Source organism: Mustela putorius, unplaced genomic scaffold, assembly GCF_011764305.1.
Source record: "Mustela putorius furo isolate JIRA1106 unplaced genomic scaffold, ASM1176430v1.1 tig00000174_pilon_pilon_pilon, whole genome shotgun sequence".
Taxonomy (NCBI): Eukaryota; Metazoa; Chordata; class Mammalia; order Carnivora; family Mustelidae; genus Mustela; species Mustela putorius.
Window position 1 is genome coordinate 37,766,080 of NW_025421304.1, and position 23,892 is coordinate 37,789,971.

Consider the following 23,892-nt stretch of genomic DNA (forward strand, 5'->3'; position numbering starts at 1 on the left):
AATGTCTAGACCTTCCACTATTAAATTCCTTTTCCCCCGTCCACTCTGCCAGCAGCTGTGCCGGAGTTACACACCCTGATTCCTGCTGCGCATCGGAAGCCTTAGCTGGTTCAGGGTGGAGACTCAAGGCTGTATTGGACCCTTTCAGTTGGTTGAAGAAGAAGATGGGAACTGATCCAGTGAAAATCCCCTCCTGCCCTATCTGAAATGCTGACCATTCTTCAGGTCCTCGGTCCCAATCGCTAATTCTTCAGAAAAACCGCTAACTCTTTAGAAGCTTATTGAATTAATTGAATTTAGAAGCTTTTGGAGGGTGGTACAAATGAACTGATGTTTGTACAAACAAGGTAGTGTTTGAACAAAGTGGTGGCTACACTCCACACTCGCATGTGCCCTTAACCTCCAATGTGCTCTTAACCCAAGACTCAATGTGCTCTTGCCCTGACTGAGCCGACCCAAAGCTGCTTCCTGTCACAGGTTCGATCTTCACTGGGTTGGGAACCTGGACGCACCTGAGCATCTGGTTCTCTACACACACCCTCCAGCCCTTTGGCATTTCCTGTCTGCACGAAAGGCTGCAACAGCCACGCAGTTACCCGACCAGAACACTGTCCCGGACTCCCTCTCCCTCACAATTCTGTCCGTTCCTTTACAGCCGCCCGCGATTAACCACATCCACCATCATCCTCCGATTTAGGTCCCGGGCCCCTTCCTTCAAGTACGGTAATACTCAAGCATCTTTCTGCCTTTAGCACGACCCCTCCTCGTTCTGCACGCAGCTGGGGGATCCCGCGGCTGTTCAAAAGCCAACCTCCCTACCACCGACCAGGGGGCTCCGCAAAATACAAGGCCTGTCAGTCAGCTCTGCAGCTTCATCCGCTCCATCTCCTCCGTAGCCGGCAAACAAAGGCTCATTCTGCGGGCCTGCTTTCTCGGGTCTCTGGGCTCTCACCCGGGAAGCGCCTCTTCTCTCAGGAATAGGAAAAGCTACACCCACCGCTCCCTCGCTTACAAGCGTGAGCTCCCACGAGTCCGCAAAAACACGAAGTCATCACCTTCATTGCGCAGACGGAGCCATGGCAGATGGGCACCTTACCCATGGCCACGCAGCTACTCAGGGGAGGAGGCATGGCTCGGATTCAGACTCGCGGCGCCAGAGGCCCCGGGCAGAGCCAGAGGAGTCCCGGGGGCCTGCACACCTTCCACCGCAGCAGCGACGGCTCTCGGCGGCGGACAGCCCCAGGCAGCGCGGGAACCGCGACCAGCTGATCCCGCAGAGGAACTAGGCTTCTGATTGGTCGCCTCCGGCAACCATTGGAGAGAGGGAGGGACCGAGGGCCCGGGGGCGTCGCAGAGAAATGACGCAACGCCGCGGCTCCTTAAAGGCGCCAGGCCCTTGCGCCGCCGATGGCGCAGGCGCGTTCTGGGGGCTCCCGCTCCTTCTCCGAGCACAGACAGTCGGGGTGGACGGGCGCGCGCGCGCGCGGGCTGTGCACACGGGGCGCGCGCCGGGCAGCTCCAAGGGTCTGGCGGGGCGGCTGAGGCAGCTGGACCAGACGGCTGACGAGGCGGCGCCGAGATGGCCGAAGGCAGCGCTGTGTCCGACCCTCAGCACGCCGCGCGTCTGCTGCGAGCGCTCAGCTCTTTCCGCGAGGAGTCCCGCTTTTGCGACGCGCACCTGGTCCTCGACGGGGAGGAGATCCCCGTGCAGAAGAACATCCTGGCGGCGGCCAGCCCGTACATCAGGTGAGGAGGGGGCCGCGGCGGGCCGGGCGGGGCCGCGCTGCCGGAGCTCGGGGGTGGGCCGGGCCGGGCCGGGCGTGTCCCCGGAGCCCCTGGTCCCCACTCCCCCCGCCGCCCCGCTCCTCCCCGCTCACCGCTCGGCGCGGGGTCCCTCGGGCGGACGGCCTGCCGGACCCCCGGGACGGCCCCTTAGCTTCAGTCACCCTCGGGCCAGTCCCGTGTCCCCCGCGGACCCCCGACTCCCTGGAGTCGACCCCCGGAGCCTGGGCCGCAGCTCTCCAGTTCTCCCTGCTCCGGTGCCCACCGCCCGGCGTTCGCACGGGCCTCCGAGCCGCCGAGGCCCCGGGACGCCGTCCTGGGCCGGCCGGGGACCCGCACCCGCGAGCAGGGCGGAGCCTCGCCCGGGCCGGGCCCGCGGAGCCGGGCTGAAGTTTGCCGGCCGCTCGCCTCCAAATCGCGCAGTGGGCCGGGCGGGCGCGGCGAACGGAGCCGGGCGCGCCCCTCCCGCGGAGAAGCCGAACAAACACTTCCTCGCCCGCTGCGGGCCGAGGGAAGAGCCCGTGGGACCTTCTCCCCGGGGTCCGCCATCCGACCCCCGAGGCCGAAGTTCCTGTCAGACGCGTCTTTTTCCACGCCCGGTGGGAGCTCCGTGTAAAAGCTGGGCTGTGCGTTAGAGGCACACGTTAAAGTAAGCTGTAGCTAATTTTAGAGCACTTACTGTAATTCTCAGGATGCGGTTACAAGCCAGGATCATGAGATTTCAGAGACTCAGAGGGCATTTTAAAACTTAGGTAAAACAAAGCTTAAGCTGATATGCTAAGTCAACTAACCAGGTTAACTAAGGTCGATAACGTGGTGCTTAATCAAGTGTGTCCGATCTTGCGAGGGGCTCTATTTTCTTATAGCAACTTTCTGCAAACTGGGTGGCTCTTTTAGCAAAAGGAAAAAAAAAAATACGAAAAGCTGGAGGAACTGCCCAGTAAGCGGGTTAAATATAGACTAATAGTAGAGAATGTCACTAGAATTGACAGGTCAGAAAAAGCAAAATGATGGGCATGTATTCTTCGGGCTTTGTCCCAGCTCCGCTGGGCACCCAAACTCCATTTTCACCTTTGCATTAGGAGATACCTCTGCCAACTCAGAAGCAATTCAGGTGCTCTTGTAACTTCTCCTGACTGCGTTCTGTAAATCTGCTTGCACGCTCTGTGGATTTAAAGGTGGGGTGCAGGGAGTCTTTGTTAGAATGGAATTTGGATTGCCAGTCTGCTAGACGGCTCCTACCTGGTCGTTGGGAGGTGTGAGCAGTCAGTATCAAATTGGAATCGGCAGGTCACAGTCTTCCCTGTATACAAAGTATTCCCTGTTTGGGGAGAGAGTTAGCACAACTACTATAGATGAATTGTTGTTGTAAGTGGCATCCAGCAGACTGAAAAGAAAATTACAAATCCCCAAACACATGCTCTCTATCCCCTTCCCATGCTTCAATTTTCTCCATACCGCTTACCACTGTGATATACCCTCTGTTTCACTCATTTACTTTACCCATCTTCCCTAGCCACCGTGTAAGCTCTGTGAAGCCAGGGAGTTTTCTTTAGTCCATTACTGTATCCCTGGCAGCCAGAAAAAACAGGGCCTAGTGGTTCAGCAGATGTGTTGGATGAATGATGGCCCGCCTTTCTTCCCTGGCAGGTTGGACCTGAGATGACTGGCTCTGTTCTATTTCATTTCAGATGCTCAGTTATCCCTCATTGAGAAGAGCACTAGGCCTGCTTTCTCCTTCTACCTTTTACTCGTATAGCTGTGATCTCTTGGCGGATGACTTATACTTGACTTCAGCTCACTAGTCTGATAAATAAGGGATAAAATGTGTTTTTGTCTCATTTAATCTTTGACCTGTAGAGGAACATGAAATAGTGCTTTGAACTTCTCCAGGTTGACACACAAGTCTACAGAGGTAGTGGTCATCGCTGCTATATCTTCCGCGTTCAGAAAGATGTGGTATCCCCTCGGGACATGGTGGCAAATCAGGAGAATATGTAGTAATGTCAAATGTTACCTACTTACAGTAGCAGTAATTTAGGGTGAAATACTACTCATCAAAGTAGCCAAGCTGAAAGGGACTTCAGATCTTTTCTGGTCTAGTTCTGTCACTTTTCAAATAAGGAAATGGGGCTTGGTGGGCCTTAGTGATTTGTATTATAATGAAGTTACTAGTACCTAGTGGTTGAACTAAGATTAGACTCCAAGTTAATGGTACCTCCTCTCCTACTCTAACCATACATGTTACGAAATTAACTCGTACCTGAGTGTTCTTCGTGTAAGCTCTACTACTTACCGATTCACAATATAATTTAAATGTTTACCAAATACTTGTACATACGGTCTCATTTTGATTTTCATTTCCATCTTATTTACTAGGTAGGGCAGATATTTTTGACATTTTATAGATAAACAGGAATCAGTCCATGTATTTTTGTCAGTGACTGATTAAGTTTATTTGATTGTTGAAGTGGTGGAATGTTTTTGGTTGTCCTTTAAAATGAGGAAGCCCAAGTCTACTTCAAAGTAATTTGACTAATATATAATACTACTTAGAAGTAAACTTTTTAGTTATTTTATAGCTGTGATTTCATGCTTTTATAATGTATCTGTTTTGTTTGAAAGGAACTGTAAAGAGTTTTGCTGAAACAAAATGAATTTGCATGTTCTAGCACTTGATGTTTCTTTCCCTTTTGAAGCTTAAGCATTAAGGTCTGTGATGTCATTAATATGTGGACTGGGTGTTCAAAAGTTTAGTAGTCTCTGATATTTTATAAAAATTTAGTTTTGTCTATTAAATTTTGTTGGCCGGTTTAACTATCCTAAGCAAAGTAAAGTTGTATGGTTTAGAAGCAATGTTATACATTGCTTCTGAATGCTCAAAAAAGGGAACCAATTCAGCTTTGTCAGAATAGGAATTAAAGCAACTCATTTGGCATACTTTCTACTTAATAGAGAAAAGTCTTTTAACCTAACTTATTGGCTTAATCATTTCCTGTGCTTTGTCTTTGGTTTAGCATTTATTTTTCCTCCTGCTACTCTCGGCTATCAGACACTAGGAGGACTTTCAGTATAAAAGGAAGAAACCAGAAAACTCAGCTTTAGCAGTAGAATCCTAATGATAACCTGAAAAAAGATTGTGTAGAGTATATGTCGTGCAGCTTTAGGGTACAGATGCTACTGGAAGGAGGGCAAGACCTTTCACAGTCCACCATTAAGCTCAGTAAGTGGGATGCTGCTTTCCCAGGGTGCCCTCTTTCTGGCTGTTTCCCATTCTGATCCCTGAATGATGTTTTTTCCTTTAGTTTGTTGGGAAAACTAAATCTAAATGTAGCTGACGACAAAATTGAATTCGTTGGTATAACGACCCACAGAATCTTTCCTTTCTCAGCAACCCTGAGACCTTCTGGGAAAGGTTCCCTGAGGCTTATAGGAAATTTCCCTTTCTCTTGAATATTGTAAAGTTTGCTTTGCTTCATGTCTGAGGCTCTTCTGATTCTGGCACACTCCCATTGATCTGATAGAGAGTTCAGACTCTTAAGAGCTGTGGTTCTTTGGGAGTTATGTATGTGAAAAGGAATGGTATGATTCTGCAAGAACACGTGCATGTTCCTATCTTGTCACTTTTGGGGGGGGTGGAGTTGCTATTTATTTATGGCAAATACTCCACATCCATGATCCTCTCCAGTCAGAAGTTCTTTGAAATGATGCCATTGGCCTTGACCAGTCAGGGGATAGAGTCCCCTGACTCACCCATCCTGCAAATGGCCTCACAGGTAGCAGAGGTTTTAAACTGGCCATTGAGCCTGTTGTCACCTTGTCAGCCTCAGCCACGTTCACCTGGATGGATGTGTGGTCCTTGGTGCTGATGATGCAGTTGCTAGAGGAGTATTTCCACAGCACAGACAGGTGCACGAACTTGCCCGTGTTCTTCTGCATGTTGAGGGCACACCTGCTGCCACCTCCACCATCGTGGGCCCAGAAAAGCCTCTATTCACTTATGAGAATTTCGTTTTTTTTCTGGGGAACTGTTGGAGTGTTAATTGTTTAGCTCTTCGTCATGGTGAGTAAAGGGAAGAAAGATTCTCAAGATTTTTAGATCCCTTGAGTCAGCCAATGGTAAGAATGGCAGCTTTCCCCCCTTGTTGTTGTTGTTTTTTTTTTGTTTGTTTGTTTTTTTTCAGGGAAAGCTGGTCTTGGGAAGGTGGAGTAGAGACACTGGGCCCAGAAACCAATCTAGGTCATCTTGGATTCCTTTTCCGGGACTTGGTTTCCTCATCTGCAAAGTGAGGTTGGCCAGGCCACATGAACAGCAAATCCCCTTTAAGTCTGAATTGGGTGGCTCCATGCTATTTTCATTTTGTTTTGTGTGTATATGTTGTGGAGAGGGGTCTGTTTCTGTTCTTACAGCTTTATTGTATCATTTAAAGCTTTGTTGTGCATTGACCTTAAGGCATTTCCTCTGCCCTTTCTCACATGATTTGGTTGGGTATTCTGTTCTAGGAATCCAGCCCCATAGAGCTATTTTGTAACAAACATTGACTCTATGCTGTTACTCTGGGTGTATTCCAAGGCCTAATTATCGATGAGCCTGTTTGGCCATTTAAATCTAAACTTTGACTCATAGATGATGCTGATGAACTACTTAAGGAGACTAATATGATCTCGGTAGGAAGTCCAAGTTTCGGAGCAGCGTGGATATTGTCAACATCCTTTCTTTGGGCACCCAAAACCTGTCCTGTACTTGATCGGTACTAATATCCATTAGTTTGTCTGCTGTGTGCAGAGCATGCTGTTGGTGCCCAAGTCCCTTTTCTTTCCCTGGTGCTTTGGGTTTTTGGTCCCCTAGGTGCGGCCGCTCCTGCCATGGGATTTTGAATGGTGACTGTAACCTGTGAAGTTCCTTAGTGCCTAAGGGTTCAGCTAGAAGCTCCCAGTTCTGAGACTCTTGCTGAGACGTGAGCATCCTTAAATTCAAATGATGACATCTGCCTCTTGCTGTTCCTTCATGGTGCTGGGGATGTAAGTCAGGCCTGAGTATCTTTTAATGGTTCTGGGCCTTGTTTTCGTCCAGCCGCTGTAAGGCATCCCGAACGACTTCACAAGATGCAGTCTGTCCTGAGGGCTTACAGTCATCAATGCAAAGTTATTATTTTTTCTTTTTTTCCCCTTCTTCCTTCTCCCCTTCTCCTCCTTCTCTTTCACCTTCCCCTCCTTTCTGGTGTTTGCAGTCGTGTTCAAAGAAACCCTTTTCTTATGTGAGGTTTTCAGAACTGATATTAAAGTATGTTCTGTTTCAGAAGGTCCAATGCAGCCTTTTCTCTGGCTTCTAAGGAAAACTAAGCACTTGCAAATTGGAGCTCTAAGTCCAACATAGGTTGCTCATTTCAGCTTAAAGGTTTCTATTCATCTGAGATAGTGGCTGCCTGCTAGTAGCAGTGAGTGTTCTAATTCTGGAGAGGTGTTTGGAAGGTTTCAAATGGTGAAACAAATCAATGAAATTCTTGTTAGACTAGTGGATCTGATATAAGGGAAATATTGAGTGTTTATACTTACAGTAGAACTTTCCTGAGGATTGCTATTTTGATTAATAGTGTATATGATAGATGTAAAACATCTCTGTGAGCACTGATTAAGTTCTCATTCTTTAACCTATAGCCTTTAACTTCTGCCTCTTCTCACAGTTTGGATTTTCCCTGGTAAGTCCTCTTCAGTGTTTTTAAAGTAATTTCTCTTGTGCAATTTAGAGAGTCAAGTAAAGCGATTTCCACAAACTCTGGTTCTTAGGATGTAGATTTGGGTAATATAGCCTAAGTGTACAGATTACAAAGCCACTGTATCCATTGTTTAAACTGCTAATCAGTGTGTCTCATGATATCAAAGTGAGGGTTAAAATCTATTTATAATCCATAAAGAAAACATAATTAGGACAAATAAGGAGTCGTTTGGCTTATGAGTACTGTGAGGTTAGTCCTTCAGGGAGCCATATGATCCTTCGGCAGGAGACAAGTCTATCATTTTGTGTATGGAAGCTGTAATATAAATGAATAATTTGTAAGTTAGAATTCTAGGTTAAAGGTGGAGATGCAGAGGTGTGGGGTGTGACAGTGGCAGACCGTGGCTGCAACCTTGAATTCAAGTGCTTCGCCTGGGTTCTCTATCCCCTGACACAGGCTGAGTCCAAAGAAGGGATCAAAGGCTGAGGTAAAGGTGACATCTGTAGTTCTTGGGCGGGGAAAGTCACGTGTCTGTCTCAATGCCCTCCGGTGCTCAGCCGGAGCTCTTGACCCCCGTGCCCAGAAGAGCAGAGAGTGAAGTCTTCTTTCTTGGTATTGACTGCCAAAAAGTGACTTAGCTGTAAAACGGTGGTCTAATATTCGCTGATTCCATTCCTCTGTGGGAATAAATTATAATATTTTCCCCTCTTTTCAGAGATTTAGAAAAATAGACTACTTAAGGAAAATAAAATCTTGTTAAGGTTTTTTGTCCTTTGTCCCAAAGAAGGCAACACAACATCAGACATCACTCACCATCAGGGAAATGCACATCAAAGCCGCAATGAGCGATCACTGTATACCTGTTAGAAGGGCTAAAATAAAAAAGACAGGAAATCGCAAGTGTTGGCACAGATGTAGAGAAGGAACCCTCATACACCATTGCCGGGAACATAAATTGGTGCAGTCACTGCAGAAAACAGTATAGAGGTTCCTTAAAGGAATTAAGAATAGATACATAAGCAAGCAACCTAAGTGTCCATCAATAGATGAATGGATAAGGAAGATGTGTGTGTGTGTATATACACACACATATGTATACACACAATAGTATATATGTGTGTGTATACACACACATACACACACACACACGCAGTGGAATATTGCACAACCACAGAAGGGATGGGGTCATGCCATTCGAGACAGCATGGTAGGACTGAGAGGGTTTTATGCTAAATGAAATAAGTCAGACCGAGAAAGACAAATACCATATGATTTCATGCATAAGCAAAATCTAAAAAAATAAAAGCAACAAATTAGTAAACAACAAAAAGCAAAAAATCAGACCTAAAATTACAGAGGACAAACTGATGGTCCCCCTTGGCAGGAGGGGCTGGGGCAGGAGCAGTTTGGGCAAAATGGGTTAAAAAGAGAGAGAGATACAGGCTTCCAGTCATGGAAGGGGTAAGTCATGGGAATACAAGGCACAGCATAAGGAATATAGTCAGTGATATGTCATAGCACTGTATGGGGACAGATGGTGGCCACGCTTGTGGTGAGCACAGTATAGTGTATACACTTGGTGAGTTACTGTGCTGTCCACCTGAAACTAAGGTAACATGAGGTGTCAGTTCTACTCAAGTCAAAAAGAAAAGAGGGGCACCTGGGTGGCTTGGTCGGTTAAGCATCTGCCTTTGGCTCAGGTCATGATCTCTAGGTTGGGTTCAAGCCCAGGGTCAGGCTCCCTGCTCAGCAGGGAGTGTGCTTCTCCCTCTCCCTCTGTGTCTGTAGCTCTCCCAAATGAATAAATTTTTTTTGAAGATTTTACTTATTTATTTGACAGAGAGAGATCACAAGTAGGCAGAGAGGCAGGCAGAGAGAGAGGAGGAAGCAGGCTCCCTGCTGAGCAGAGAGCCCAATGCGGGGCTCCATCCCAGGACCCTGGGATCATGACCTGAGCCAAAGGCAGAGGCTTAACCCACTGAGCCACCCAGGGCCCCCCCCAAATGAATAAATTTTTTAAAAAAAGAAAAGAAAATCCATTGTAAAAAGAAAAAAAGTTAGCATTGTCTTGAAGTATGAAATGTACTGTGTTAACTCGTCGCAACTAGACTTGGCCATAAAGGGACCTAACGTCATTTGTGTTCACGGTCTAGGGGCTTGATTATGGGTTTAGCCGTCTGTTCATCAAATGCACCAGAAGATACTCAGTGACAGCTAGGTGCTGCAGAGACTCCTGTGACAGGTGACAGACAAGGAGCTTGCATTTCACTGGTTGACAGGGTATAGCACTTTCAGAGGCTTGGTTTTCTTTGTGTGCGGCTGCTGTTTGAGTGTGTCTCCCACACACAGTGTCAGAATGGAGACTGAGTACATGGAGACCTAATCCCTTGAGTTACTTGTTCTACTCTATGGGGCTAGTCAAGGAAATAAACCTAGGACCAAAGACTTGTCAAAGTATTTTTGACATTTGCTGAATTTTTCAATACTGATGAAATATATCCTGATGTTGCGTGTACTGTCCATTTCAAGAATGGGGAAAGAAGGGACTGACTTCATTTTTGGTTAGATCATTCTAAAAATGCTGTAAAAGTGTATTTAAAGGACTCATCTGATTATTCAGTACTGCATTAGTGACCTCAGTTAATCATCTTAACAAAAACAACTGTCTTTAAGTAGAGAACATGGATCCTCCGTCAAGGTTCCCTAATTGGCTCGTTCATTCACTAAACTTTTCTTGAGCATTTTTGTGCAGCACAGCTGTACCCTGGGCGCCCGGGGCTCCAGCCCCCACTGAGTCCATCTGAGGAGGCGGACAGTGAAGACATCTGCCACAGAGAGATGTAAGGGATGGACATGGTTGCTGCTGGTCCAGGTGGAAGGAGCACCCCTCTGAGGGTCTGTAGGTGGAAGATGAGGATTTGACCTGAGCAAACCCCTCAGGGGGTTGGGGGGGGGTGCGGAACACAGCGGGCGCGGGAAACCAAGTGCTGCGGTCCAGAGACCAGAACAGACGGGCACACTGGATTGGGGCAGGGGGTGGGGCAGAAGAACACCAGCAGGACGAGATGGTGAGCAGCAGGTAGGACGGCATGAAACAAGATGAGAGGGGTGGGCAGGGCCCTGTTGTCCTGGGTTGGCGCTCACACTGCCCTCCGGTAAGTTGAAACTTTCACTGTAGCATTTCCCTGAGTTGCTGGATGTATATTGGGAGCCGACTGGGGAGGTGTTGGGGTTTGAAGACAGGACCCAATATAATCTCCCAACATAGTTTAGTCCATGCAGGGGTTGAGGTGCTGTTTTAGAGGTAATGGATAGACACTGAGGCTTATAAGAAGGAGGAGATGTACTCTTACTTAGGAGGGTGCTGCCGTTGTTGGGACGGGAAATAAGGAGTCCCTCCCTGGACTAGGGCTGGTCAGAGTCAGAGTAAACTGCCTGGGTTAGGGGTAGTGGGGATAGGACTTGTCGGTGAGAAGACGCCTCAAGAGAAGCTAGGTTCACCGGTCAACAATGCTTATCACTTACTGTGAGTATTAAATTGGGAATAACTTTAAAAGATTCTGTTCTCAAAGTTCACAGCTTACTTGTGCAAAGACAAGTCCCAAAGTATGGGATTGTATTTTAGTTGTATAGATAGATGCTTGTGGCTCTAGGAGTTGTGCAGAGGAAGAGTACTTGGGTTGTCATGTAAGGTTTCATGCAGGAAAACAAAGCCTTTGGACAAAGCCTTGAAGAGAAGGACTAGCAGGTGAGTGGGGCAGGAGGGAGGTTAAGCACAGCGTCAGGAGGTGTGTGCTCAGGCAGTCAGTAGACTGATGGGACTGGACTGGAGGCTTGGGTAGGGATGGTGGCAAGTGTGGATGGACAGGCAGGTGAGAGCGGGCTTCTCGAGCGCCAGCTAACAAGTTTAGATCTCATGCACTCATTAAGCACTAGTACGATGACTGGAGCCTTGGAAGGGGACTTGGTTGTTGTATATCCACAGGGCTCGGGGGGCCCTGGAGTTGCTGGCTGATGGGGACGGCTCGCCATGGCAGCATCCTGGGGACCGGGTGAAGCCAGTATCCAGGCTTAGGAAAGAAGGCAGCCCGCCGTTCTCTGAATGTGGGGACGGAGGAGGAGGAGGTAGCAGATTTCAAGCCCGGCTGCGTAAAGAAAGTGGGAAGCATAACATTCTGTTTTTGTGTTGAATTTGGGGTAACATTGCTGAATAAACATCTTCATTATACTCTTCTGGTTCTTGAAAATTCTGCGAGTGCTCCACAGATCTGTGAATATGAATGTTTATTTTTGCGGCATTTCTTGTCTGTGCCGTCCGTACCTCCTCGTTTGTGACAGATAACATGTGTATTCCTCCTTCAGGGCCTGGCTCCGGTATCCCTTCCTCGCATTCTCCCCGTTCGGCCGAGCAGTCGCTCCCTCCTACAGACTCCTTTAGCCTATCGCCTGTGCCTTCAGCGCGGCCTGTCTTTCGTTCGGTGGGGACAATTAGAATAGACAGGGGCACTGGGTGCTTTCAGAGCCTCATCTTTATCTCCAGGGCCAGAGGCCCTAAGCTCATTACCGGAAAGCCCGTCCACGAGAGCACTGAGTTGACTGCTGTCTGTAAGTCCTGACGAAGACGTGGAAGGTCAGAGTCCAGGATGCTGACACGCTGCTCCCAGACAGGGCTACACTCTTTCCTGTAACATTTTGCTGAGTGACTGTGTGCTGGGGATAGTGTAGAGAGACAGAATCAACCGTCCTGTGACAGAAGTTACTACCAGAGAGTCTTTAATTTGCCCCATTTTAGATGCACAGTCAACCCAACCAGCCATTTCTGGTGCCAAGAAACCTGGAGAAGAAGGGACCAAATTCTTTATTCAGAAGGAGCAGCTCCAGTGAGAGCGCTTTTGTTACGACATGACTAAAGAATTCATTGAGAAGCATTCATTCCCTTGACAACATTTTGGAAGGCACTTTGAGCTTCAAGTAGTTTGGTGAAGTTTATAACCGTAGATTGTAAATTATGGAGGCGCCAGAAGCGAGAAGGCGGCTTGAAGCTGCTGGAGAGGGGCTCAGCCCACCCTTTATGAAAGGGAGCTGAAGGGCCGTGTTGGAGGCTGTGTTTTGCTTCTGGTTTTCTCTACCTCCACTATCTCCTTCTTCAAAAAAGAGAAAAACAAAACAAAACAAAAAAACAAAACCCAAAACCCCGTTTCTCAACCTTCACTTCATACTCTGGTTTGAAACTGCTTTGAAAGGATAACTACAAACACAATAACAAGTTGTAAAAATTCTTACTTCTCCTTTAGGAGAATATTATTTAGGAGTGTAAGTCCTCCTTCTAACTCTTAACATTGGGAAGGAGGGAACAGAAGGTGAGTAGACAAGCAGAAGTTCTGTGGTACTTCGTATCCTGTCGCAGAAAAGAGGCAGAGGAGCCAGCTTCCCCGTAGAGAATCCTTGTCAGAAGTGCCCCCAAACCAAAGGGAGGACCGCGGGCATGGGGTCTTCAAAGGGCGCAGAAGGCGCCTCTCTTAAATAGCATCTAGAAATGCATCCTGAGCAGAAAATCTGGAGCTCTCCTGACAGGTTGTGGCATGAAATGTCTGTCTTTTATGTGCGTTTCCAGAAGGTCAGGGTGTGACCGGAGTGAGGGCTTAGGCTTGTTTCATTCTAGAGGAATTTTTTGCTTCACAAGTTTGCTGCATCATGATTCTGCCTTTGAACTCATCTTAAAATTTTAACATGCATTTTCAAACCTTGTCTTCTGAGAAGTAAATTTTATGGATTGCTTTACTTGCAAAATTACAAGAACCAGGTTTAAATTTTAAGAATCTTTTTTTTTTTTTTAACACAAAAAATCACGGAAGATCGCATGAGAGTTATTTATGTGCGCCTTTATTCTGGTTCTGAACAGTGTACTTAATTGCTGTCGTCGTCATCATCATCGTCTCCCAGGTAGACCTGTCACTTGCACTAGAGCTTTCCCTCTCCTTACAGCTCAGTCTCACGCCCTGTTCATCCTTTTTAATAGCGAGTTGTACTACGTCATCTTGCTGTATGATGCAACTCGTTTCATCCTTTCCCTTTGACATGTTAATTTCCAGTTCTTCTTTCCTTCCGAATAGCAACTCTATAATAAGCAAATTAGGGGAAAAAAAGAGGGGGGTGTTTTCTTTTTTCTTTGTATTTTTTGTGGGTACATGTAAGCCTACTTTGGGGGCTGTGTGCCCAGTACATCTGTTTCTGAAGCTAGTACAGATTTCTTCTTGGAGAATAAAGCCAGATCACCGTCCAGGAAGACTGGATTATCACGGAAAGACCTTGGCAGTGTATCTGATGTTTTTTCCCTCAGGCCTATCACTGTGGCCTTGTCACTCTTGCAAGTGTTTTCTCAAAGTTATTGCTGTTTGGCCTATCTTTTAGACCAGATTTTTTTAAATGTTGTATGCTTGTTACTCTAAAAATATTTAGAGGAGAGTTTGGTGAAGTTTTTCTGTAGAGTCCAGTGTTTTAGGCTTTTTAGACCACAGGTAGCCTCTGTCACATAGTCCTCTTTGTTTTTGTTCTAACGACCTTTTAAAAATATAAAAACCATTTTTAGCCCAGAGCCCCTCCAGAAACAGGCTATAGGTTGTAGTTTGTTGATTCTTGACCCTAGAGTATTAAATTTTTTAAAGAATTTGCACATAGAGACTAACTTGGAAGATCACCTTTAAAGCTGTCTAAATCATAGAATAATGCTTTGCGGACCAGCCTTGGGTAGAGCAGAGATCCGCAGTCCAGGCTGATTCTCCCTGACCCACCCTCCCGTCTTCTCTTTCTTCTGGATGGTTGTTCTGTCGCATTGTCTTCTTCCTTCTGTATCTTTTATTTTTTTCCCTTCCCTTCTGGCTCCTTCCCTTGGCTCAGAGACATGCCTGGGCCGCTTCCACTGCCTGCTATGTGGCAGACATGCAGATGTCCAGCGGATGTATCTCTGCGTCCTCTGCTAACAAGTGCATGACTTTTTTAAAAAATCTAATTTAATATTAATTAATTAATTTTAAGTAGGTTCCATGCCAAGCATGGAGCCCAGCGTGGGGCTTGAACTCAAAACCTTGAGATCAAGACCTGAGCTAAGATCAAGAGTCAGACGCTTAACCACCTGAGCCCTCCAGGCGCCCCACACATAATTGAAGAGCGTAATTCTTCAAACTAGAGTGTCTATTTATCTTGTCCACGGTCTTACCACCTCTTTTTCCTTATCTCTTCTCCTATGTTATCACTCCATTAAACCCGTTTTTCCAAATTGCTAAGTAGGATTGCCAAATCTGGTGAAAACTTGGAAGGCAGCTATGCTAACCACTATACCACCAACGCTCTGGTGAAAACTTGGAAGTGTTTATCCAGCTCAACCCATCTGCTGTATTTATCACTCTTGGTCATTTTCTTGACACTTGGTCTCTCCAGGCTTCTGTGACCCGACTTGTCCCATTTCCCCTACAGTTGGCTTTTCTGGCTCTCCGCCCTGTCTGTCCCTATACGTGATGTGGCACAAGCTTCTGGCCTCCCCTCCGCTCTCTGACAACATCATCTGCTCCAGAGATGCAGCTACCTCGGCCTCTCTCCTGAGCACCAGGCCTAATATCCCTGACAGCCTGCTGCGGGGCTGCTCGGCCCCACCCACCCCCAGGCCAGCTCTCCTCCCCCAGGTGGGTGGTCAGTATACTGCCAGACTCCCTGGGAGAAATTCAGAGACCTTGGGGATGTGCCCTCCCTACACACATACGTGATGCCATAGCCAGTGGTTTTGGCCTCTCACATCTGCAGCCTTTCTCCTCTTCACCGTCACTGCTGCTCACATTCCAGCTGTTACTACTTCTGAAAGGTGACGGAGCCTCCATGCTCTGTCCCCATCAGTCCTCCATGCTGCTCCTGCCGCGCTGATGCTTCTAGAATGTAATTAGATAATGCCTAGAACTAATGGCTTCCGTGATGAGGTTGATGCAGGTACTGGAGCAGGAAAAATACACCATGAGCCTAGAGTATTTGCCAGAAAGTAAGGAGGTGCCCAAAAGATGAGAGAGCCAATGGGAAGGAACTCTCAGTGGCCAAAGCTTTGGCAGTTTGAACAAGGAAATGAATGTCAGTAACATTGGATCATAAATCGTACAATGTAATACATATCCACATGTGTAGGCACGAGTAAATGAATGAATGGGTGAATCAGTAGGAGAAGAGATAGCTTTTATTTTTCAGTTTTATAAAAGAAATTTTTTTGAGAGAGAACACACATGCCCAACCAAGCCCAGGGAGAAGGAGAATCATAAGCCAACTCCATGTCCAGCACAGAGCCCGACACAAGGCTTGATCTCACGACCCTGAAATCATGACGTGAGCTGAAGCCAAGAACTGGACACTTAACTGACTCAGCCACCGAGGTGTCCTGAGATAGCTCTTCCTTACAAAAGAATTTCCATTAATAAGTATAGATGGAATAAAAGAATAGAAAATCATCATTTGAGCATGATAATAATTGTAAAAGGCAAGATCCACCAGTGGATACTGAAATTAGTGGGCAAGACATGGCGGAGAAAAAGGATATTTGGGAGTGTCTGGGTGGCTCAGTTGATTGAGCGTCTGCCTTTGGCTTAAGTCATGATCTCAGGGTCCTGGGATCCAGCCCTGCATCAGGCTCTCTGATCAGCAGGGAGGCTGCTTTTCCCTCTTCCTGCCCTCTATGATTTCTCTCAAATAAATAAATAAAATCCTTTTAAAAAAAGGATATTCGTATATTCCAAATTATCTTCTTTGGTGGATTTAATAGTAACAAAGGGATAAATAGTGACTTTAAATTCTTCGTGGAGAAGCCCAGCGGACGTCATCATAGCCAAATGGCCGAGGTTGACCTCATACACATCAGCATTGTGAAATGCTGCACAGAAGGACATGATCTCACTTCTGTAGGGTTCCTGCTAAAAGTATGTTATCAGTCTAAGAAATTAAACCCAACCTGAGGGACCTTTTACAAAATAATTAACCACTACTCACCAAAGAGTCAAGGCCTTAAAAGGTGAAGATTTGAAGGACTGTCACAAGTTAGAGACATAATCATGAGCTGAAGTTTGGAACCCTAAATGGAACCCCAGAACAGAGAGAAGACACTAGGAGAAAACTGGTGAAATGTGAATAAAGTCCATAATTTATTTAACAGTTTTATACCAGTCTTTAGTTCTTAGTGTTGATAGTTGTACTAAGATTATTTACGATCCTAACACAAGTGGAAGCCACCTGAGGGGGGATACAGAAACTCTACGATTAAAACCTTTTCTGTAAGTTTAAAATTATTTCAGAATAAAAAGATTTTTTTAAAATTCCTCATGCACAGTTCCATTTCCCTTGAGGTGAAGTCCTTGTGTGTGTGTGTGTGTGTGTGTGTGTGTGCACGCGCACACACATGTGCACGTCCTCCAGAAGCTGGCTTGTCCCCACCCTCCTTCCCCATGTGCTTCTCTCTCCAGCCTTGTTAACCTGCTCGCCCCTGTCGTTCCTTGGACGTACAATACCTCATACCTCACTGCCTGTGCTGTCCCTCCTCCTTGGTGTAAAACACTCACCTGAGGCCCCATGCAGGTGCCACCTCTGGGAAGCCTTTTCTGACCTCTCTCCCTAGAGAGCTGACTTTTTGCCTCCCTTTTGCTTAACACATCGCCCACTGCACAGTATTTATAGTGATTCACTTGCCTTGTCCCTTTGGCCTCCTCCTCTGTCCCTCCTGTGACAGTTCCAACGTTTTCCCTTTTCTTGGCCTTTGCACGTACTGATCAGTTATTTGGTAGACAGTTAAGGAACTTGGGTTTGTTTGATTTCTTCCAGTTAGATTGCGGTTCTGCATTCTGCGGCAAGAATAGCAGGGGAGTGATGTCCCATCCTCCTCCATGTACTCCGTCACAGCCCCACCACGGTTTGTCCCAGCATTAGATGACGTTCGTCGATCACATGGTTAAAGATGGCGTCCACTGGTTTAATCCACTGGTTTTCTTTGTGATTAGCAATTACAGGGCGACGCTTGGAGATGATGGAAGTAGTCCATGCCTCATCAACTTTCACTCACCAGTTTGAGTATCAAGCTTTGTAACTTTGTAACTGTTATTGATTAGACTCCTGATGTCAGGCTCACGCGGCTGCATGGAGAATAGCACCCTGTCCTGAGATGGGGACGGCCTGGGGAGGAACAGACTTCCAGCGGGCTGGGGAAGAGATTTATTCTGGGACATAATGCTAGAGGCTTTAGACTCCCGGAAACAACTTGTAACATTGCATTTTACTGACCTGAAGCCCAAGGTTAGAAGCGATGATTTATCATTTCCTCGACACTGGGGCTCAACAGCTAGTTGAGATCTGATTTCTGAACCCATCCCTAGTGCTTGATGCCGTGCCTGGACCAGCAGAGGGACTCAGGGCAAGGTCAGTGGCCCAGAACCACAGTTCTTATGGGTTTGGTCCCCCTGCCTCTCTCTCCCTTCAGGGTCGCCGTGCTTGTGCAGGTGTAAGAGAGTAAGTGAGGTCATTTACAGCTGTGCGTGTCCGCAGGCCCTGGGATGTGCCGTGTCTACCGCCTCCCACCCCACCCCCGTCCCCCAGACGCACACCCTGCGGTAGTTTTCTCAAGCTCTCCTCCTGCGGAAGGTAGTTCTCACTCGCCTGTTCTCCTATCTGAAAACATTATCTCCCTTGAGATAAATTGTTCCTTCGTTCAGATCACATGACTCAAAGGCACACACTTTGTGTTGTGTTTCTTGCAGATACTGATGTAACTGGACATGCTTACTCAGAGCAGGTGTAGATAGGAACACTGCCTGTCATCTTCAGAGTGGATGGCGTGCTGTCAGGAGGAGAACGGAAGACGTTTCTGTGACCCCGTGTGTGCCGCCTGTCGGGGCCGGGAGGTTGTCGGGGACGATGGCGCGGTGACCGGGGCCTCTTCAGACCTGAGGCGGCTCTGCTTCAGCTTCATTGCTAAAAAGCTTCTTGGTGGGATGACACCTGAGCAGTAAACGCTTGGTTTTCCAGAAACCTTCCCTAATCTTCGCATTTTGCCATGCAGTGCGCTAGTGACGGTGAGCAGAGGGCCGTGAGGCAGGGATGGACCGCCGGCCGTTCAGGCTCAGGCGGGGTCGCTCATGGACCGCAGCCCTCCCCCCCCCCAGCCTGCCTTCCGGGCCAGCCTCCATTTGCCCTCAGCGCGGGGGCAGGTGATGGCACCGTGGACATTTGGGTGACTTTGCAGCTGGGGGACAGTCAGTTCTTGAACTGCTGACTCACACACATGGGGATTGGATGCTGGGGAAGCATCCGCTCCCCTCAGTGTGGGTGAACCAGCGGGGCGCCGCTCAGGAGCGCTCACTCTTGGGCTGGTCGGTAATGCCGTTTCTGCAGGCGCGCTCCTTTTGTTTCAGGGACTGGCATTGCCCTGGTGAAATCCGGGGGTCCCCCAGCCGGGCTGCGTGCTGGGCTTAATTCAAGTCCACGCGCATCTGTCAGGAGCCGATCGGTATGGGCAGTTGATGAGGGGAGGGATCAGATGCTACACAAGACAGGTCCTGTCTCCCGGGTGTCGACATCACACAGATGCGGTTTATGAGATGGTGCTAAGTTCAGTGGAGAACTGAAGCAGGGAGGGGCTAGAGGTGGTACTTTGGATAGCGTGGTACCCGGACTGCTCTTGAGAGCAGAGACCTGAAGTGAGTGAAGTATTAAAACATGTGATTAGGGGGAGGGCAGGGTAAAGGGAAGCTTCCAGGGCTGAAGGAATGTGTCCCAGTAAGCGGGGAACCTTTTAAATGTACACAGTCTTGGAACCTGACTCAGTTGCTCTGGGATGGGACCCAGGCATCTGCTTTTCTAGAAGAGCTTGCCAGAAAATTCTGGGAAGCCGGATTCACGAGCTACTGTTAAAACCCATTCAAATTATGAGTCATTGCAGCATCTGTGTGAGGAGGGGAGTTTTGATGGTAAGACAGGGAAAACTAATCCATCTAGGCAAGAAGAGCCCAGTGGAGGTGAAGAGAAAGGAACAGAGGGAGATTAAAAGGAAAAATGAAGCCGAAGCTCCATTAGCATTGCCACGCGGCGGGTGAGGCTGTCTCCTAGAATCATAACATGAGGAATGTGGTCATGTCCCCGCTCTGCTGGTTCTTTCCTGACTCCCACTTGGAAATCCCTGCTCTCCGTGTGCAGTGTCAGGCTGGTGGCAGATCCCGGCCATGTCTGCGGCATCGTGCCCGAGTTTTCCGGTGGTTTCCTCTCCGCACTGCATCCTGACCACTCTGTGTGATCCTATTCTTCCTATAGGAAGAGCACCTCAGTGGCTGGCTGGGGAGCCTTTGTGGGTCCCGGGGCTGGGGGAAGGGAGCCCACCTAAAGGTCTGTGGCACCTGGTTCCTAGCCCGCCGGTCCTTGGGGCTTCGTGGGGCTTCCCTCTGGGACCCTTGCTCCTGTCTCAGATACCCATGTAAATCATGTAGGTGGTGTTCTTGGGTGACAGGAACCATTAGAAAGCCAGGTTCCTGTTTTCCTATCCATAAAAAAGCAGACCAGAAAAAGGCCTTGTCGTGGGAGGGTGCCTGTGTTGATGGAATTATTACCGGCAATTTATATTTCATTAAGTTGAATGGGGACTAAAACAATACACTTTCAAAATAGAATTTATGTTTTAGAGCAGTTCAGGTTCATGGCAAAATTGACCATTCGGTTCAGATACAGAGATGTCCCATCCATCCCAGGCCCCCACCACGTATAACCTCCCCCGTTATCAGTACCCCCACCAGAGTGGGACGTTTGTTACAGTTGTTGGACCCACGCTGACCCGTCACTGTCACCCAGAGCCCTTAGCTTACGGTAGTGTTCGTTCTTGGTGGTGTACATTCTGTAGGATAAGGCAACTGTACAGTGACAGGTGTCCATCATTGTAGGACCACACAGAGTGTTCCCCTGCCCTGAACATCCATTTCTGATGTGGTTTTTAGGAGCTCATGAGGATGAAAGGGGAGGGGAGGAGCATCTGTAAGACAGGAGTACCCCCAAGGAATATGAATTAGGAGTTTGGCTTAAATGGGCAAATGCAGTGGTGAGCCTGAGCCCCTCCGCTCAGATCTCGCAGAGCCTGCTGTCAGTAGCTACACGGTTTGAGGCGACACGAATCACTTAAAGCCATGTGAGTAATGCCCATGCGTCACCCCAGAATTTCTGTAAATCTTGACTTAGACCTTACATTCTCTTGCATTCTATTTGAGTACATGCCCTTGCTTTTGTTGGAGACAAGCTTTTGCATCAGTCACCCTCACATCAAATCTCATTCAGTGATGTCTGAAGTGGTTCTTCGAAGAGTAGTAGAACCAGGCCTGGTTACCTGGGCATTGAGACACATTGACCTTTGTCAGCAATTGGAAGCTGGTGAGGAAAGAATTATTTATAACCAACAGTTTACTTTGGCTTTGTTACACTCACTTAAAGGTTGTAGGCCTCTTGGATGGATGCAAAATTTTGAATAATACCAGCTTCTTTATTAGCTAGGAACCAACAATTTTTTTTTTTAAATAAAATCTCTCTTCACTGCTGCCAAGAAAAAGAAAAATTGATTTTGTTTCACATCTGTTCAGTTTGAATAGGACAGAAAATAAATGCTTGCCTGCCCAGAGGATAGGTGATTGGAGGAAAAATAAACTCACCCTGTGTTATCGCCCCACAGGCACACATGTTATCAGTCCTCCGTCCCTGATTGAGTGGGGCAGCCTTCACCCTCTAGGACTCCTTAGGACACCTCCAAAGTCAAGTCCGCGCACAAACTCAGTGGCCTGTTTCGGCAGTTCTGTCCAGAGATGTTTGGGGATGGGAGAGCTCTCAGATCACCTCATCTAACCTCTTCTTTTTACAAATGAGAAAATGGAGGCAGAGAGGGGAAATGTCTTGCCCCAGAAACAAAACCAGGGAAGAATGTGACAGGCATGGATATTTATATCTGAACACCCGAGGCCCAATTTTATGATACTCTCAATTATTTCTAGTGTTTTCCACGTGTGATGAAATTCTCAAAGTGGTATTTTAAGACTGCTGCCTTCTCCAGAAGAGAGTTTGTACATTGACATCATGTTGTAATAAAAACAAGGATATTGCTACTTCCAATAAATTTAGGTATGACCATATGGCTTCCTAGGGGAGAAATGAAGAACTGAAAAAAACAGTTGATTTACCTCCTGTTTTTTTTTTTTTAATGGGCTAACTTACAAAACAGAACTGTCAGTTATTAATTCTTTGGATGAGCTTTTTTTCTTTTTTTTTTTAAATTTGTTAACTCCCTCAGTCCAGTTCACCAAATTCTCTGCAGCAGAGGAGAGAGAGATGATATGCAAGATGAGAAAATTCTAGATAGAAAGGGAAATGTTATGGAGAAAACTGGGCTGGAGGTTGAGGACAGTCAATTGGTGAGTTTGGGGCAAATTGAGGTATTTCCTGAAGGAAAGAAATGTAAGATAGAATGACAAAAACTAAAGGGATCTAGTGACTTAGCTGGGGAATCAGGAAAAAGGGAAGACAAAAGGAGGGAGAATAAGACACATTTGAGGTCACCGAGTTGGAAAGGGATAGCGGCTCTCCAAGAACTGAGAGAAGGCAGTAACGAGTGACGGGAGCCTCTGAAGCAAGACTATTTCAAAACAGATTTGAGTGACTCTTACCAGCTAGGATTGGAAGAGACTCGAGACAAGCCTTCCCCATATTCTTGACAGATGGGGGATCAGCCAGCCTACGAGGAACGTCTGCACACTGGGGTTGTTCCAAAAACAAGCCGCCGTAATACAAGTACAGGCTTGGAGGTTGAGAGTGTGTTTTGTTTGTTTGTTTGTTTTTTAAGATTTTATTTATTAGAGAGAGAGAGCATGAGCTGGGGAGAAGGCAGAGAGAAAGGGAGAAGCAGTCTTCCCTCTGAGCAGGACGCCCGATGTGGAGCCCGATCCCAGGATCCTGGGATCGTGACCTGAGCAGAAGGTGGATGCTTAACCGACTGAGCCACCCAGGCGCCCCACTGAGGTTAAGCATTTAGGCACTTAGAGCAATTTGACAGAGTAATTTTGTATCTGTTGACTCTGATGATAAAATGATTGGGGCCTGCATTTTATGTGTGTTTTTATTTCATTTTTCTCATAATTCCTTCATTTTTAAATTGAGGTATAAGCAACATAACCTTGTGTTAGCTTCAGGTGTTCAACATCATAACGATTCGGATATTTGTATACATTACAAAACGACCGCCATGGTAAGTCTAGTTCACCTGTCACCTTACATAGTTACCCAACTTTTTTTCTTGTGATGAGAACTTGTAAGATCTGCTGTCTTGGCAGCTTTCAAATACACAGTCTAGTCTTAATAACTGGAGTGGCCATGTGGTACATTCTGCTTTATTTATAATGAACTTTTATTATATCTTACAAAGTATTCATTTGAGATGGATTACAAGTACCAAACACACCGTGGGTTATTTGGGAAGCATCGATTAACCCCTTGCTGCCCGGAGGGGTCTGGAGACCAGCAGCATCTGTGCTGCATGAGACCTTGTTACAAATGCAGAAACTCAGGCCCCACCAAGACCTTCTGAATCAAGACCCCTAGATGACCCTGATGAACATTAAAGTTTGAGAAACGCTGCACTTCTGTCCTTTCGGCCTTGGACAGGTGCGATTATGAGACGCTCTTCCTCATATCACTTCTGGTTCCACTTCACAGTACCTGAGGTCAAGTAGGACGGAAATCTCATGTGACAGTACTGTGACTATTTGAAGACCATTATCACTTCCAACACTTACTTTACAAATAACTGTTGAACTTCTGTTCTTTGTGAACTACTGGGCTCCATTGTCAGGTGACAGTGATGAAGAGGACTCTGGCCTCCAGGAACTTACAGTTAAATAAAGGGGATAGGGAATGGGATATGTACCTAAATACCATACTCACCGCAGAACTTGATGAACTTGTAATATAAAGGGCTTGGGAAATCTGTAGCAGGAGAAATGATTTTTACCTGCACTATGGAGGTGAGGGTACAGGTGCAGCTTGTGGCAGGGTGGAGTGATAAGGAGTAACTCTTTGTGGAACTGTCATTTTCGCCAGTCTTGACAAGATGGGTAGGAGCGGAACGTGCACAGATGGTACCCGGAGAGATCCGACGTGGGCTAGAAGACGGGAAAGTTTGGGGGCAGGTGTAGGGATCTGAATTTAAACCATAATTAAACTTCTGTAATTTAGGCTTAAATTAGATGTTTAGATGTCTCTAAACATCTACAATGATTGATTTTTTCCTGGGCTTTGAAAAGGATCTGATTTTAGAGAAGACCGAAATGGCCAGTGCTCGTATCTACAGGAATCCCTTTTC

General features: G+C 47.0%; 1 protein-coding gene, 1 long non-coding RNA gene and 1 pseudogene across 5 annotated transcripts in view; 1 reads left to right on the forward strand and 2 right to left on the reverse strand.

Moving 5' to 3' along the window:
* Window positions 1–1,369, reverse strand: part of LOC123390995 — a 41,700-nt gene extending 40,331 nt beyond the window's left edge. For all 3 annotated transcript variants that reach the window (XR_006605626.1, XR_006605625.1, XR_006605624.1), the window contains exon 1: window positions 1,056–1,369. This is a non-coding gene — a long non-coding RNA (uncharacterized LOC123390995). The remainder of the gene's footprint in view (window positions 1–1,055) is intronic.
* A 30-nt stretch (window positions 1,370–1,399) lies between these two features.
* GAN (gigaxonin) overlaps window positions 1,400–23,892 on the forward strand; it is a 53,539-nt gene continuing 31,046 nt past the window's right edge. The window contains exon 1 of one of the 2 annotated variants that reach the window (XM_004753935.3): window positions 1,400–1,746. In XM_004753935.3, the coding sequence (XP_004753992.1) occupies window positions 1,580–1,746 (167 nt within the window). In that variant the 5' untranslated portion in view covers window positions 1,400–1,579. The remainder of the gene's footprint in view (window positions 1,747–23,892) is intronic. The other variant, XM_045076338.1, reaches the window with a different exon arrangement.
* LOC123390994 lies at window positions 5,471–5,721 on the reverse strand (annotated as a pseudogene).